Source organism: Apodemus sylvaticus, chromosome 7 (genome assembly GCF_947179515.1).
Source record: "Apodemus sylvaticus chromosome 7, mApoSyl1.1, whole genome shotgun sequence".
NCBI classification, from domain to species: domain Eukaryota; kingdom Metazoa; phylum Chordata; class Mammalia; order Rodentia; family Muridae; genus Apodemus; species Apodemus sylvaticus.
Genome location: NC_067478.1, coordinates 61,698,664 through 61,713,369, shown reverse-complemented (window position 1 = coordinate 61,713,369; position 14,706 = coordinate 61,698,664). Strand labels below are relative to the sequence as shown.

At 45.3% G+C, this 14,706-nt stretch overlaps 1 protein-coding gene across 1 annotated transcript in view; it reads right to left on the bottom strand.

Moving 5' to 3' along the window:
* Nucleotides 1-14,706, bottom strand: part of Tln2 (talin 2) — a 414,048-nt gene that overhangs the window by 102,727 nt on the left and 296,615 nt on the right. Inside the window, exons 23-28 of the mRNA XM_052187919.1 lie at nucleotides 13,527-13,655; nucleotides 11,848-11,961; nucleotides 9,732-9,845; nucleotides 5,997-6,131; nucleotides 3,534-3,662; nucleotides 2,425-2,527 (exon numbers count right to left, since the gene is read on the bottom strand). Of these exons, the coding sequence (XP_052043879.1) occupies nucleotides 2,425-2,527; nucleotides 3,534-3,662; nucleotides 5,997-6,131; nucleotides 9,732-9,845; nucleotides 11,848-11,961; nucleotides 13,527-13,655 (724 nt within the window). The remainder of the gene's footprint in view (nucleotides 1-2,424; nucleotides 2,528-3,533; nucleotides 3,663-5,996; nucleotides 6,132-9,731; nucleotides 9,846-11,847; nucleotides 11,962-13,526; nucleotides 13,656-14,706) is intronic.

Below are 14,706 nucleotides of genomic sequence, written 5' to 3'. Positions count from 1 at the left end.
AAGTCACAGTGCCTAATGGGAGGGCTTCAGGACCCTGGGCAAATACTCTTGAGGGCAGTTACCGGATACCCCCTCCCTGTCTTCCTTCACATTCCTCTTTCTAATCCTGGCCATGAGGTACTTGGTTTTGCTTTAGTATATGCTCCTGATATCATATGCTACTTCACCACATACTCAAATAATTAAGGACTAGCGCTACTGTGAGCCAAAATGAACCCTTTCTCCATAGAAGTTAATTACCTCGGGTATTTTGCTATAGTGACATAAAGCTGACTAATTACCACAGGTGATTACCACCTCTCATCCAGAGGAATTACTGCCTGGGTGCGGGTCTTCCTGCTCTCAGGGTTTCTCTCCAGTCTATTCCACACAGAGGAGGAAGGGTCACACACAGGACACTGTCATTGGTCTCCACATTTAAAACCTTCCCATAGTTTCATATGACTTTTGGTGAGACTCCAAGCTGCCCATGATGCTTACGAGGCCCCTTGTCTCTGCCTTGGCTCAGCTCCACAGCTGTGTCTCTTCTCGCCTGTTACCAGAACCTTCTCAGTTCCTTGACTCCGCCTTCTCTCTTACCTCTGAGACCCCCTGCCACACAGCGCCCATTTCAGCACCACCTCCTCAATGTCTTCCAGAACTGGATGGCTTGCTAGCTAGGCTGTTTTTCAAGTGCCAAGGAGGCTGCCTGCCATCCGGCATGTTGGCAGTACCAGATGATGTAATTCCTAGGCCTCTAGGGCAGTCTCCCTCCTGGAAGCACACATTTCACCATACCCAAAACCGGCCAAACTTCTGGGATCATGTAGGAGTTTCTGAGATGTAAACTTCTCCTTCTAGTTTGTAAGAATTCATACCCACATTTCCCTTTCTCCTGGAGCCTCAAAATATCCTAAGTGGTCTTTAACACCCTGGTCGCCTCTGAAAATTTTCCCTTATTCTTTGATTAAGACAGGATTACATATTCATATTACTATGTTATGCTTACTTCGATTTCCTGTTTTGCTCTTTTAGTTTTCAAGTTATAAGAATGTGCATTTTTGATCTGGCTTGGAGGAATAACAGATTAAGTCACGCAAACCCACCCTCGCACAGAGAAATGACTGGCAAGCATAGGGTTGAAGTCAGCTGGGCGATGGATGGGAAGGCATCATGGCAGGGAGGACCACGAGCTGGGGAGAATGAAAAGCAGAGAGAGAGGAGCCCAAGGCTCGGGGCAGCTTCTTCCCTTAAGGTGGCCCTTAATTTATAACAGCTGCAAGAGAAAGAGGAGCGGGAAGGGAGGAGAGAGAGAGAGAGAGAGAGAGAGAGAGAGAGAGAGAGAGAGAGAGAGAGGGAGAGGGAGAGGGGAGAAAGAAGGAGAGAGACAAAGGAGTGTGGAGAGAGGGAGAGAAAGCACCCCAGAGCCAAGCCTTCTCCAGTACACAGGGCTGGGAAGAGTGTTCTGAGCCACAGCCTTGCTGCACACTGAAGCCTAATTATTGCAGCCTCCTCTACACACTAAAGGCTGCAGCACAACCCCAAGCTAGCAGCTTCTGTTTTCCCGTTTCATTGGTTACGCAGCCTCTTACTCACAGAGATTCCTAATTAAGAACTCCTCTGCCTTTCAGAAATACACACTTGACATTGAAAAAACTCTGGTCTCCTCAGTGCCCCGAGGACACACAGGACACAGCTCTGCTGCCTCCTCCCTGTGGCCCTCCTTCCTTCCATCTTGGACACCCTGAGTTCTCATCCAGCTGACGGTGGATGGGCTCACTCAGCCCCCCCTCCCCCGCCTGCCGTCTGATTAGGCTGACATTCTTGTTCTCTAGCGTTTACATGTTTACACTTTGGTGGGATTTCTGGCGTCGGAGATCATCCTAAAGTGTACAATTATCTCCCCCTTGTAGTCTAGTAAGGGGGTCTACACATATTTGAGAGTCCTTATATTACATCACATGCTTAATATGGTTAATATCTGTCAGGCTCACAGGATCTGGATCAGCTCAGCCATCATGTGGGAGGGAGTTCTGAGTTAGGTTAACCCAGGTGAGACGATGGGTCATCAGTGTTGGTCTCCAATAGGTGATCGTCAATAGTTCTGAACTCAATCAATAGGAGGAAGTAAGCGGTCCAGCAGCCTCAAGCTCCTACCAACATCATTTGTCCGGCCATGATGGGTGATACCGCCTTAAACTTTGAGTCAAAACCAAACCCTTCCCTACTGAACTCCACACGTGCCAGGTAATTTGTCACAGCCATGAGAGAAGTATCAACTACGCTTGGGAAGAGCTTAGTAACAGCACTGGGGTGAGGGCTTGAAGGGGCGTGAAGCTGGAGGAAGAAGGGCAAGTTTATTGTCAGATCAGTGAGCATTTCTCTCCAGACCAGGGGGTGTGCAGCCCAGCTACGGGCACTGTCGAGGCTGAGAGAGAGTCCTACCTGTGTAGTGCTCATTGCCTTGAGCAGCGCAGGTGAGGAGCTGAGCCATGGAGGAACCCACGCCCTTCGAGGTGCTTCCCAGGTCCTGAGCACACTTTTCTAGCTGTAAGAAAAATCCAAGGAAGGCAGAACTTAGGAAAGAAACATTTCCCTGAGGTCTTAGGGCATGACTTAGAATGATGACACACATCAGAAGTGGAACCCGAGCTCATTCTCACCCAAGCCAGCCGGGCAGTGCAGGGCAAGGGGCCAGGCTCTGCTGAGTGAGGCAGGTGCAGGCCCCACCAGCTGTGTGGAGCCATGAGCGTTCCTGAGCCTCACTAAGCCCCGCTCCTGAAAGTGCCTGACTAAGAAGGCCTTCAGCAAGCTAACACAATTCCTTAACGGGCTGTAGCTGTGAGCATGATGCCTTGAGAAAGCCCAAAAGAAATCATTAGTGGGCAATAATTACGCCTTGGCAGGAGGCAGGCAGACAACCGACTACACCGCCTTCCTGACACGTGGGGACATTAACACAGCCTTCAAGGAGTTTGAACTGAAAGGCGCGCAACAAAAAATGGAGGTTGGGAATGGTAAGGAGACCACAGAGGAAGGCAGAGGGCGTGCCTCTCAGGAAGGGCGTGCCTGCTCGCTGTGTCCACCAAATAAAGAACAAAACTGGTAAAGGCCTAGGGTACAGATAGTTAATTATTATATAAGGACACTGTTTAGAAGAGGTTTGTTGGTGCATGGTGACAGGCAGAATGTCATATACTTTTCCAATGAAGGCCATTCCTTCAAATGAAAAGAGTCTGGTTCACCATAGCCAATGACACAGTATGTGCAACTCCCCACTCTGGCCACCGGCAAATGCTTTCTTTAAAAATAACAAGGGCATGCCTAAGGGATATGTCAGTCAGCAGGGAAAGGTGCTCACCAGGAAGGTTAATACCTGGAATCCACATAGTGGAAGGACAGAGCTCCTGAAAACTGTCTTGTGACTCCACACATCCATCCCTCTCCCTCTTACACACACACACACACACACACACACACACATACATACACACACACAGACAGACAGACAAAAACAAGTAAAAAACAGCAGAACCCACACCCAAACAGCTTACTGTTTCTCCCGGAAGTGGTTTCAGTTGGCTTTCTGCAGCGGCCATCTTGGCGTCCTGTAGCTCATTCTTGAGCGTCTGCACAGTGTTCAGCGCAGAATCAATTTCCATGGGGCCACAGGCTTCATGGGCCTGTCAACAGAGTGGGGTTTATGTGCATACAGATGGTTTGGCAAAGCGTCCTTACCATGCTGCAACATATTAAGTGTTTTCCTGGTAACTCTGACTCTAACAGAAGGTAAAGGTAGAATGTACTTCCCAGAGAGGCAGAACTGCTGTCATTCAGGTCCTTAACTGTATTTTTTCAAAGTCATTAATTACGTGGGCCTTAGACACATAAAAGCCTCCTTGAGTGACTTACTCTCAGAGCCAGAGGATATATGGTTTTATTCACCAGGCCTGGGTTGCAATGAGAGAGCACTTGGCATAGCATGTCTATCAAGGGAGGTTTGGGATGCACTTGAATACATGTACCAGAGGTTCGGATGTCCTAGCATGTGTGTACAGAGGCTTGGGATGCACACCTATAAGAAGTGAATAAGCAAACTAAGGAAGCAGACTCGAAAATGACAGGGGCCCACACAAATTCACCCTGCTTAATTCCAGAATCTTGGCGCTTAACCCTTCTTCTTCTTCTTCTTCTTTTTTTTTAAAGATTTATTTATTGTTATATCTAAGTACACTGTAGCTGCCTTCAGACACCAGAAGAGGGCCCCAAACCTCATTACAGATGGTTGTGAGCCACTATGTTGTTGCTGGGATTTGAATGGAGAACCTTCGGAAGAACAGTCAGTGTTTTTAACCACTGAGCTCCAGCCCTGAGCTTAAGCCTTCTAATACACTGAAAAATAATAATTAAAATCTCTCGAGGCCTCTGCCTGGACCAGCAGACATGCTTCAGCCCAGCCATCTCTTTGGGGATCACTGTTCCTGGGTAGCTGTTTGAGGTTGGTCTGTGCAAAGATTCACTGAGAAAACTTGGCTTGCAACAAACATGTGCGCTGCATAGCTTGTGGTTATGGATGGGGTTGCCTGAGGCATGCTGGGTACCTGCCTTCTAATAAGCACCTCACCACACACGCCAGGCCATTACAGTGTGGATGGTTCTAGGACCTCTCTGAGAATTAGCTCAAACTTTGCTGGAGAAAGTTTAAGGCCCTGGCACTTGGCTTTGGCAATGGGGCATCTCTGTTCATGTCAGGCATTCAAGTTGGCTTCCATTTTCTTCCCTTACCGCTTTACGAGGCTGCGAGCTTCTATAAAGGGATTGCTACAAGGGAAAATGAAGTCAAGCCAGAACTTCATGCTAATAACTACATCAGAGTCGCAGTGAGCTCCTTTGATAACTGAGTTTCAGAGACAGAAATGTATTCAGTCCCTAATTCTGTTCTACTGAGACTCTGTGAAGGCAAATATGCCCATGTAAGGTGTGAAAACTTTTTAGGGAAGAAAATCATAGCTAAGATGGCAGCCCTCTCCTAGGTATATTGTCTAAGTACTTGAATGGTACCTGGAAGATAAGGATAAAATCAATTATTGCTTGAGCTTGGATTGGGCTTGAGCCAATGCCTCCATAAAGAATTAGTCCCAGTCCATAGCACTCCTGGGAGGTGGGGGAACCTTTAGGAGGTGACACCTCCAGGAGGAAAGTAGGTTATTGGGGATGTACCCTTGAAGGAGTCATTGGAACCCTGGCTCCTTCTTATATCTTTTATATCCTGACTGTCAAGAAGTGAGCAAGTTTGACCTGCCTGTACTCTTACCCAGACACATGGTGTTGGTAATACAAGGCACACAATATTGCTACCAGACATGGGCAAGATGTCTGACTGACAGTGAACAGAAATCCATGGTGTCCCCTCTTCCTTCTCTTCCTTCTTCACTGTATTTTCTTTCCTTTCTTCACCTTTTTCATTTTTCCTTCATTTGTTTGTTTATTTGTTTGTTTGTTTTAAAAAGACAGGGTCTTACATAGCCCTGGCTGGCCTATTTAGTCAGTAAATAAGCTGAGGTGACCCTGAACATCTGAAGCTCCTGCCTCCATCTACCAAGTGCTGGGTTTATAGGCATGTGCCACCATGCTTGTCTAAACCCTTCTTCCTTTTAAGTCAATTTTCTTTGGTATTTGTCATAGTACTGAAAAGCTAATTAATTAACACATTTATTTATCTGGTACCAAGACACTTAAGCTGAGCAGTCTCACCTAAGATGGACACACAGACCATTGCTTGTCCCAGGAAATGGGAAGAGCTGGAGGAAGTCATTTGTAGCTAGAGGGTGATGTCTAAGCCTGGGAGCTTACTAAAGGTTAGACCACAGTGCTATCGTTTCATGGTCATTAAATGAAACCTATGGCTTGGTTGAGAAACTGGCCCAGCAGTGCTAGGCCTGGATGGCACTCACACCACAGCACCACAAAGAGATGAAAAGCTGAAGAGCTGACCACCGGAGCAAGGCCCCACTTGCCTTCTGTGAGGCAGTGCGCAGCTCGGCCAGGCTGGTCGCCAGGTTCTTGGCGCACTGGCTCAGCTGCATGGCTGCGGCCTGGTCACTCACAGTGGGCACCGCCGCCTTAGCAGAGGACACCATCTTGCTTCCAGGCTGTGGAGAAATGAACGGAAAGTAAGATATCTCCTGGGCAACAAGCTGTTGAGAGATACAACAGCATGGCCTCCCCAGCAACTAGAACACATTCTCCCCTAAAATAGGGTAAGGCTTGAATGAGAACTGCCTCCCACAGGTTCCTGAGCTTGAACCCTTGGGGAGGTTATGGAATGTGTATAAAGTGGAGCCTGGCCGGAGGAAGTGTCACTAGATGTCTAAGGGTTACCATTGCTGTGATGAAACACCACAATCAAAGCAACTGGGGAAGAAAGGGTTAATCTGGCTTATGTTTCCACATCACTGTTCACCACTGAAGGAAGTCAAGGCAGGAACTCAGACAGGGAAGGAACCTGAAGGCAGGAGCTGATGCAGAGGCCTCAGAGGGGTGCTTACTGGCTTGCTCTCCATGGCTTGATCAGTCTGCTTTCTTATAGAACCCAGGACCTCTAGCCTAGTTGATGGCAGCACCCACAACGGGCTGGACCCTCCCCATTAATCCCTAATTAAGAAAATGCCCTATAGGCTTGTCTGCTTACAGCCCGATCTGTAGATATTTTTTCAATTGAGATTCCCTCGGCTCAGATGACTATAGTTTTATGTCAAGTTGACCGTAAACTAGCCAACACGAAGGCTTAGGTATATAGCGTCTTCCTACTTTCTGTTTTCATCCTGCTTCCTGTGTGTATATGAAACGTGATCTGCCAGGTTTCTGCTGCTGCTTCTGTGCTATGCCATACCTTGTCACTAGTAATGGACTCTAGCCCTTTGGATCCTAAGACAAAATAAACCCTTCTTCAAGTTGCCTTTGGTCATGGTGTTTATTGTCACATCAACAAAAGAATAAGGGATACTTTAAACTCCAACTAATTCCTAGGGCCAAAAAGAAGGCTTAGTAGCCCGCATTCAGTTCCCAGGACCCGCATGGCAGCTCACAAAGCTGTCTGTAACTCTAGTTCCTGGATCAGATGCCCTCTTCAGGCCTCTGGTTTTTCACTCACACACACACACACACACACACACACACACACACACACACACACACACACGAGTACACAAATATACAGGAAAAACATAAAGAACACTGAATTAAATAAATCTTAAAACAACAATAAAAAAAATAAAAAAAAAAAAAATAAACCATTGCCATGCCAAATCAGACATTCCAAGACATTTCAAAGTATCAAAATAGGGGCAAGATAGGCAATGACTTGAAATTCTCATTTAAAATAGATCCAAAGATAGCTCTTTGATAAGAACATTTCTTTGCATTTCCCAGAGTAGTTCTTTACCCTGAATTTAAATATACCTTACAGCCCATAAAAATAAAGGCGAATAAGATTATTTTCCTTTTTCACAAATGAAAATACACTGCCAGGGCAGAATGCCTATGTACATGCAGACATATCTTCAAAAACAGGCGATACTATTCATGTTGTTTTATAATACCCGGTTCTGCCTGGTTTTTTAGGTATACAGTGTTCTATGAGTCCTGTAGATGTTTCTTAGTCTCCCACTGTTGGGATGTATCCATTTCCTTGCCAATGCCAATGTAGAAAAAAAAAATGGCAAAGAACTAGCTAAATCTCAATAATTTTTAGTGTGTAAAATTTTAGAAGTTGCTTTTCTGGCTCCAAAGCATACCAGCTTTTAGGGCTTTAAAAATGTATGTGATACATGGGTCTCAGAAAAATTGTAATGATTTAAGTGCCAGATCATAAATATTAAGGATAAAAGTACTACTTTTGTATTTAAAGAATTAATGAGAATCAGTAGGAGAACCTAACGTAAGTATTAAAATCTTGAATAATTTCATGTTACCAGCCCTTAAGAACATAATACTGAAACACATGAAAGATGCTTAACATTTGAAAACAAAGGATAGGAAATCAAACAAAATAAAATTTAAAGAAGACAGACGTTAACACACTTTTCAAAGCTCTTAACTCCATCTTATAAAAGATGTATTAAAAAGTATGCCCCATATACTGTGAGCTGTAAATTCACATTGTTCATCCTTCTGGAAGGGCAATTCTACAATATTCATGAGGGAAGTTAAAGATGTGTCCTTGGGCTAAGGACTGGTAGAATGTCTGTGTGTGTGTGTGTGTGTGTGTGTGTGTGTGTGCGCGCGCGCGCGCGCGTGTATAGACACACATTTGATATTATATACATGTGCATTTTTAACAGTTCTTGCTCAAATTATATTTATAAATATAAACATACATATAAATATACACACACACACTTTTTTCCCCACTTTTCTATTTTTTTTTCCCCTCCAAGACATGGTCTCTCTGCGTATCCCTGGCTGCCCTGTGTAGGCTAGGGTAACCTTGAACTCAGAGATCTACCTGCCTCTGCCTCCCAAGTTCTAGGATTGAAGACCTATGCCACCAGGCTTGGCTTAAACACTTTTTGATTTGTTGATTCTGTTGCCTTTTACTTTGAAGTTTGCCTTTTTTTTTTTTTTTTAACTAAAGACCTAAGTATCTACAATAGCAGTTAAAAGAACAGGAGAAAAGAAGAAAAGAGGAGAGAGAAAAAAAAAGAGAATGTGGGAGGGAGGGGGAAGGAGGAAGAGAGAGAAAGAGAGAACGTATAAGCAAACCAGTTCAGGGGACTGAGAAACACGTTCACAGTTCACAGACACACGGCACACTTTCTGAGTCACAAATGCCCACACTACAGAGAAGGGGACAGTGCAGTGGCAGGAAGAACTAGTGCTTTGTTGCTAGGTTCAGTTCCCAAAGGGTTTATATGCAATAAATGCAATTCAAAACATGATACACTATAACTAGAATATATTGTTGAAAAAAATCTATTTTCAATTAAAAAAAGATTTTAAGAGTCAGATATAAGGGAGCTTTGGAATAGAGCAGTGTCTTTTGGATATGATAGGACTGTAACACTTAAGAACTCATCGTTGCCACATGGCCTGCACAAGCCCGGCACAATATCAAGCCAGTTAGCATTCTAGCGAGGAGTGAACCCACATCCTTAACTGAAGAACTGACAATTAGTAAAGACTCAGTTTTCTTTAAGGGTGTGGCTTGTGGTGGAATCGCCCCTCTCTGGTGCCATACTCTCAGAAGTATATACACAACACAAACTAGTCAATGTGTTATTAGACTTAAGGACGTGAAGCCCCTAAGTCAGGGCAGAGAGGTGACTGAGGGTGGTTCTGGAGGGAGATCGGACGAGGAGCTGAGGAGAATGTGATCTAATTTCACCACAGGAGATTCTCAATGAAGTATAAAATAATTCTAAGTTCAAGATTATACATCCACCCAACAGACCAGTTAGTGTATCACTCAGTGTGTAACAGAACACCAGAAAGTAGACAAAAACATCCACGTTTTATCTCCCCAGAGTGGACCACTCTGAAAAGCTAACCTATTAGTACTTCCTTGATCACTAGCATCTTGCTTGGCCAGTGGCATCTCCCTCACCTGAAATGTAAAGAGGCCTTGAAGATGCTCAGACAAACACTTAGCCAAGGCTGTGGGATCTGCACAGGTATGCAAAGGCCAGAGGTCAAAGGGCAGACTCTGCCCGCTGCGGGTTCTCAAGGGACTATGGTGCTGGTTTCTAAGTTACCTGCAGGAAGTTCTGGCTGGAGATGATGAGAGCCAGCTGGGCACTGAGGTCTTCGGCTTGAGCTTGGCTCCCTCTCACACCCTGTACAAGTTGAGGGATGTGATCAGCCACCGCCTGCAGAGAGCAAGAAAACAGGAACTGAGCATGAGCAGAGAGGGCCAGCTAGCAAAGGGGAAGGGAAATGACCCGAGGCGATGAGTGTGGATGCTTGACCCACTTCCAGGGACACTAGTACCAGAATCTGGATTGGACAGCACACTGAACCCGCTTCTCCTTGCCCCTCCCACTTAAACAGTGGTTCTGATGTGCTCAGTTTATTGATAGCCAACTGTTGTCTATAACAAAGCCTTGGAAGAACTTCCCTAGTCAAAACTCACAGGCTCTAGGCTATGAGGACTGAAGGTGAAAACAAACAAACCAACAAACCAACAAACCCACAATTCACAGTCAGATAAACTGAGTCAGAAGGCTGCATGACCAGAAAGAGAATGCGAGAGTTCAAGAGCCAGCATGTTTAAATGCTCAGGCCCCTGACTCCGCAGGTGTGGATTCTGGGCCCTCACCTTGCGTGTGGTCATTGCTCCTGTGTCTGTTCCCACCAGTTCGTAGCATTGCTCAAATGACAAAACCCAATACACGGGAGAGGAGCCATATTCGGCAAAGCAGTACTACTCTGTGACAGTCACCTCCAGCAGAGCCTTAGGAAGCAGCCACCAGCTTGTGCTCTTCCTAGTTTCCCTCCAATGGAACAGGCTCCAGAGGCTGGAGTATCACCGCTGGTAAAGGTGCCCAGTGCATTTTAGCCCTGTGCCCGCCCTTCCACCCTAGCCAGAATGTAAAAATATTTTAAAATATCCCAATGGAAATGCGGGCAGGCCCTTTCCAATGCTGATTCCAGAAACTTGGTCCATTTTCCCTCTCAACTTCAGCCTGTCATTTAGATACTCTCTCATTTCCTGGCAGGGATGCTCAGAGATCTAATACCTTCAGTCTCGTTGGCAAAGAGGGAGAGAAGGCTGGCTTTCTCTGCAACAAGCCCCTGGCATGAGCAGCTTGCGGTCCCCGAGGACGGGAAAGGCCACTTTCCAACCTTGCTGGCAGCTGAACAGCACAAGAAAGAGCTATGCTGTCTGAGCAGAGGCCTCACTCTCAGTAAGCTCCTCTTGCACACACCCTAAGCACAAAGGACCACAAACCCCTGTGCATCACAGATGCTTTTTCCCCTACCACACAGTCAAATACGAGAGCGGACCTCAGAAAAACCAGAATCAAGACTAGAGAGTTCTAGACAATTCTCTCCCAGTTGCATGGCCAATTTGTGAAGAATTGGATTCCCCTCAGAAACACAGCCACTGCTGAAGAGGCAGCTCCCCTCAGTTGACTCAGTTCTTTTTCAGACATTTGGAGGAGAGTCAGAACAGGTTAACTGTCAGAACACTAGCACAATCAGACACGCCTATGACCAGCCTCCACTGCCAACACTCTCAGGAGACTCCAGCAAGATGTCCTGTCATGTGCAGGAGACAACTCTGCAAAAGGATTTTATGTCCCAGGACATCAAAAGTGTCCTGGGAGAGTCAATCCTCTCGGTGGGAAGAGAGAATGTTTGCCGAAAGCTTGCTTTGACACAACACCAATGCCCTGTCCCCCAAAACAGACAACCAAGCTTCAGTAACAGAAAGCACCAAACAGGAGGCCACAGAAGGCAGATAGGACGAAGGAGACCTCAGATGTAGAAAAAGCAGGAAATCAGCCTGCAGTAATGCATGGAGACGGGACACAACCAGTCTCCCAGAGGGGACGGCACTCTGAAAAGCCAAGTGTTCATTTCCATTTCAAAGCTCTAAAAGGCCTCATCGATTCTTTTTTATTTAATTCAGTCTCTTAAAAAAAGATGTGGATAAAGGAAAGATAATGTTGGAAAAGACACTGCTTCCAAATGCAGACTCTTCACTTAATGGACAAAAACCAGACATGTGCACACCTGGAACACAGAGCCACTGCAAACTAGATTAGGCCTGGAAGACCTGTCTTAAATGAATTACTGGGGCATGTGGTGGTCTAATGTTATCAGTGATCTGTTGCAGACCTGGACCTCAGTGTACAGGGAGCTTACCTTGCAGCTCTGGACCAGCTGCTGCTGGGCTGAGGGGTTCTTGTTGGAGATGGCTGCATTCTGGGAGGCTGCAATGGTCTGTGTGGCAGCAGCTGCAGCCTGCTTGGCTGCAACCTGCAGAGGATAGGTCACAGGTCAGTCCAGGATTATGCTTGAAAATTCACACACTATGCCTTTCCACTACAGGAGCAGACACTGTCTCTTCGAAGCTAGCAACAATCTCAACCTTGTAACCCTTTGCTGGCTTCCTTGCTGCCTGCTTTTTGTAAAAGATGGGCATGGTCTCACAGTGGTCACCACGGATGTGATGAGTAAGCACGATGGCCTTGTCATATCCAGAAGACATTATTTCACAGCAAGCCTCCCAACGCCTGGCTTTTCTATCACTCTACCCTGATGTTCCCCAAGCCATGCAAATGATCAAGTCAGTCAATTCTCTACCAGGAAGCAGGAAGAGGCTCATGGGGCCCCACATCTAGCTAAGGAGCTGTTGGCAGTGGATGGCCAATGGGGAAAGGAGAGTCAGTTTTCTTCTCTCTGTAGATCACTGTAGAGTGCCTGTATTCTGGATAGAGCCTATACCAAAACACTGGTAGCAGCATGATTTTGACTCAATAAATTATTACTGTTAGAGGAAGAAGGAGTGGGAGAGGAAGAGGAGGAGGAAGAAGAGGAGGAGGAGGAGGAGGTGGTGGTGGTACTGCTGAGCAGATGCCAGCAGCATGAAGTTAGGAAGGGGACACAGAGGTGGTCCAGGAGTTGGGACTGGAGAGTGGATATGATCTAAATATATTTATGTATGAAGTTGCCAAAGAATAAATGGAAATTTAAAATGCAAAAGACAAGAGACAATTGCTAATGCTGAGATGGCACTGGCAAGCAGCAGTCTTAATGTTTCTAGGGAAAGAAGATGCCCCCCCCCAACCCCTGTGAAGCACAGGCTGCTCCTTATGTCAAGCATCAATGGAGGTATCCACCTCTCCTCTCATGGTACCCAGAAGCCTTAGCTTAGATGTGACACATCCCCCTGAGGTAATTAATCCAGTTCAATATTTTGTCTCCTTCTAATAATGAGACTAATTTCTTCCAGAGCTTAGCAGGCAGCCAATAGAGGAGGGGCTCTTCATTAGACACCAGGTGACTTGGCCTTCATCCCTCCACATTTTAGTTTAAAGGTCTCCTAAAAGATCGATAAGAAATGTTTTCCTTATGTAGTTTATGCCTATTATTCTTAACTCCTAACTGGAATAAATATTCTGAGAGGAAATGACAAAAATGCTCATCCTGCCTCCCTTCTCAGTCCTGCCCTGCTCCATAGCACTAGTCTAAAATTCGACAGGAAGGCAACAAAACTCACTGCTTCCAACAGAATGGGAACTTAGCATGACTGGTTGTGCTGAATGCATCCAGTAATGCTAAGAAAAAAGAGCCCCAATCTTCCCACGAAAACACTGCATTCTATTGCTGAATGTTGACCTCTGAACCCAAGCCTTTGACAGCCCTAAACTAAAGCAATTTTTCAAATTGTGTGAATTCTGTTAAGTACCCAACTATCCAACATTGCTAACTTTGATCTGGCATTCTTTATATAGGTATCATTTTGGTGATTTCACTCTCTTCCCCCCAGGTAACGCTTAGCAATCACAAATGGCACCCTAAAAGCTAGCCTGTTTCCTGACCTCCAGCCGGTTGACGATTTTTTTCTTGATAGCATTCTGCGCAGCAGCGTTGGTTGCGACTCGGAGACCCTCGGCAGCCTCTCTCAGTCTTTGTTGCTGGTCTTCATTCTCTGGGTTGGCTGCAGCGCCCTGCAGAGGTAGAAACAAACACCTCAAGTGACCCAGGGACAGTAGGCTGCAATTGCTAAAGGCATACCTTTAATCTTACTTCTTCCTAATAATGACTAATATGGAAAGCCACAGCTAGGATCCCAGCTGTGTGGATGTGTTGCCTCCACAGCCTCCTGAATAGTACATCCCAGGCCCTACAAACCCTTCTCCATATACTAAAGATCAAACCCGCATGTAATCGTAAGAAAAGGCATTGTAAATCACATTGGGTATCTATACAAATTACCTTGTAATTTCAAAAACTCAAGGCTTCAAAGTTATTTGAGGCATTATCATAATAACCCACTTAGTAAGCTTGCTTTTTATTTTTGTACCAGCTAAAAATCTAAGTAAAAAGAAATATATTTTATTCTAGTCTTTAGTTTTATAAATCTTCTAAGATGAAGTGCCCTGATAATTTTCTTACAGGAGGATGAACAATTGTGTGAGTGCCATTTGTTTAACAATAACAACAACAAATAACAGAAAAACAAAAACAAAAAGACCCTCCCTTTTAGCTGAGTTGCATTACTATTATGTCAAACATTAAAAGGACAATACAAAAAGAGAAAAATAATTCTCATTGTGGAAAAAACCAGAATAGTCTCTATCAGAGATGGATAGAAGGAGGGAGAGGACGGACAGACAGACAAAGGAAGGATAACAGTGAGATATCTCAGGGTATGGCAAGGAAGGGGTGTGGTCTCTAATGTTCAGTAGCCTGTAAGGGGAGCTGTGGCTGAGAACAACTAACTACTCCCTGTAACGAAGGGCATAGAGTGAGCGCTCAGAGTGATGGACAGGAGTGTATGCTATTGTGATCAATTTAAAATTCTGATTTGAAGAAAGGAGGCTCCAGTAGATCTCTCTCCGTCAGGTATGAGAAAAATGTGTATATAAATGTATTTCTCAAGGATGATTTTATCTTAATTGGTGTGACAGACACCCCGATGGCTCATGTCTTTATATCACGGCTGGAACATTCCAAAGCAAAAGTAAATATGGAAAGTGAAGGTTCATCGGGAAAAGA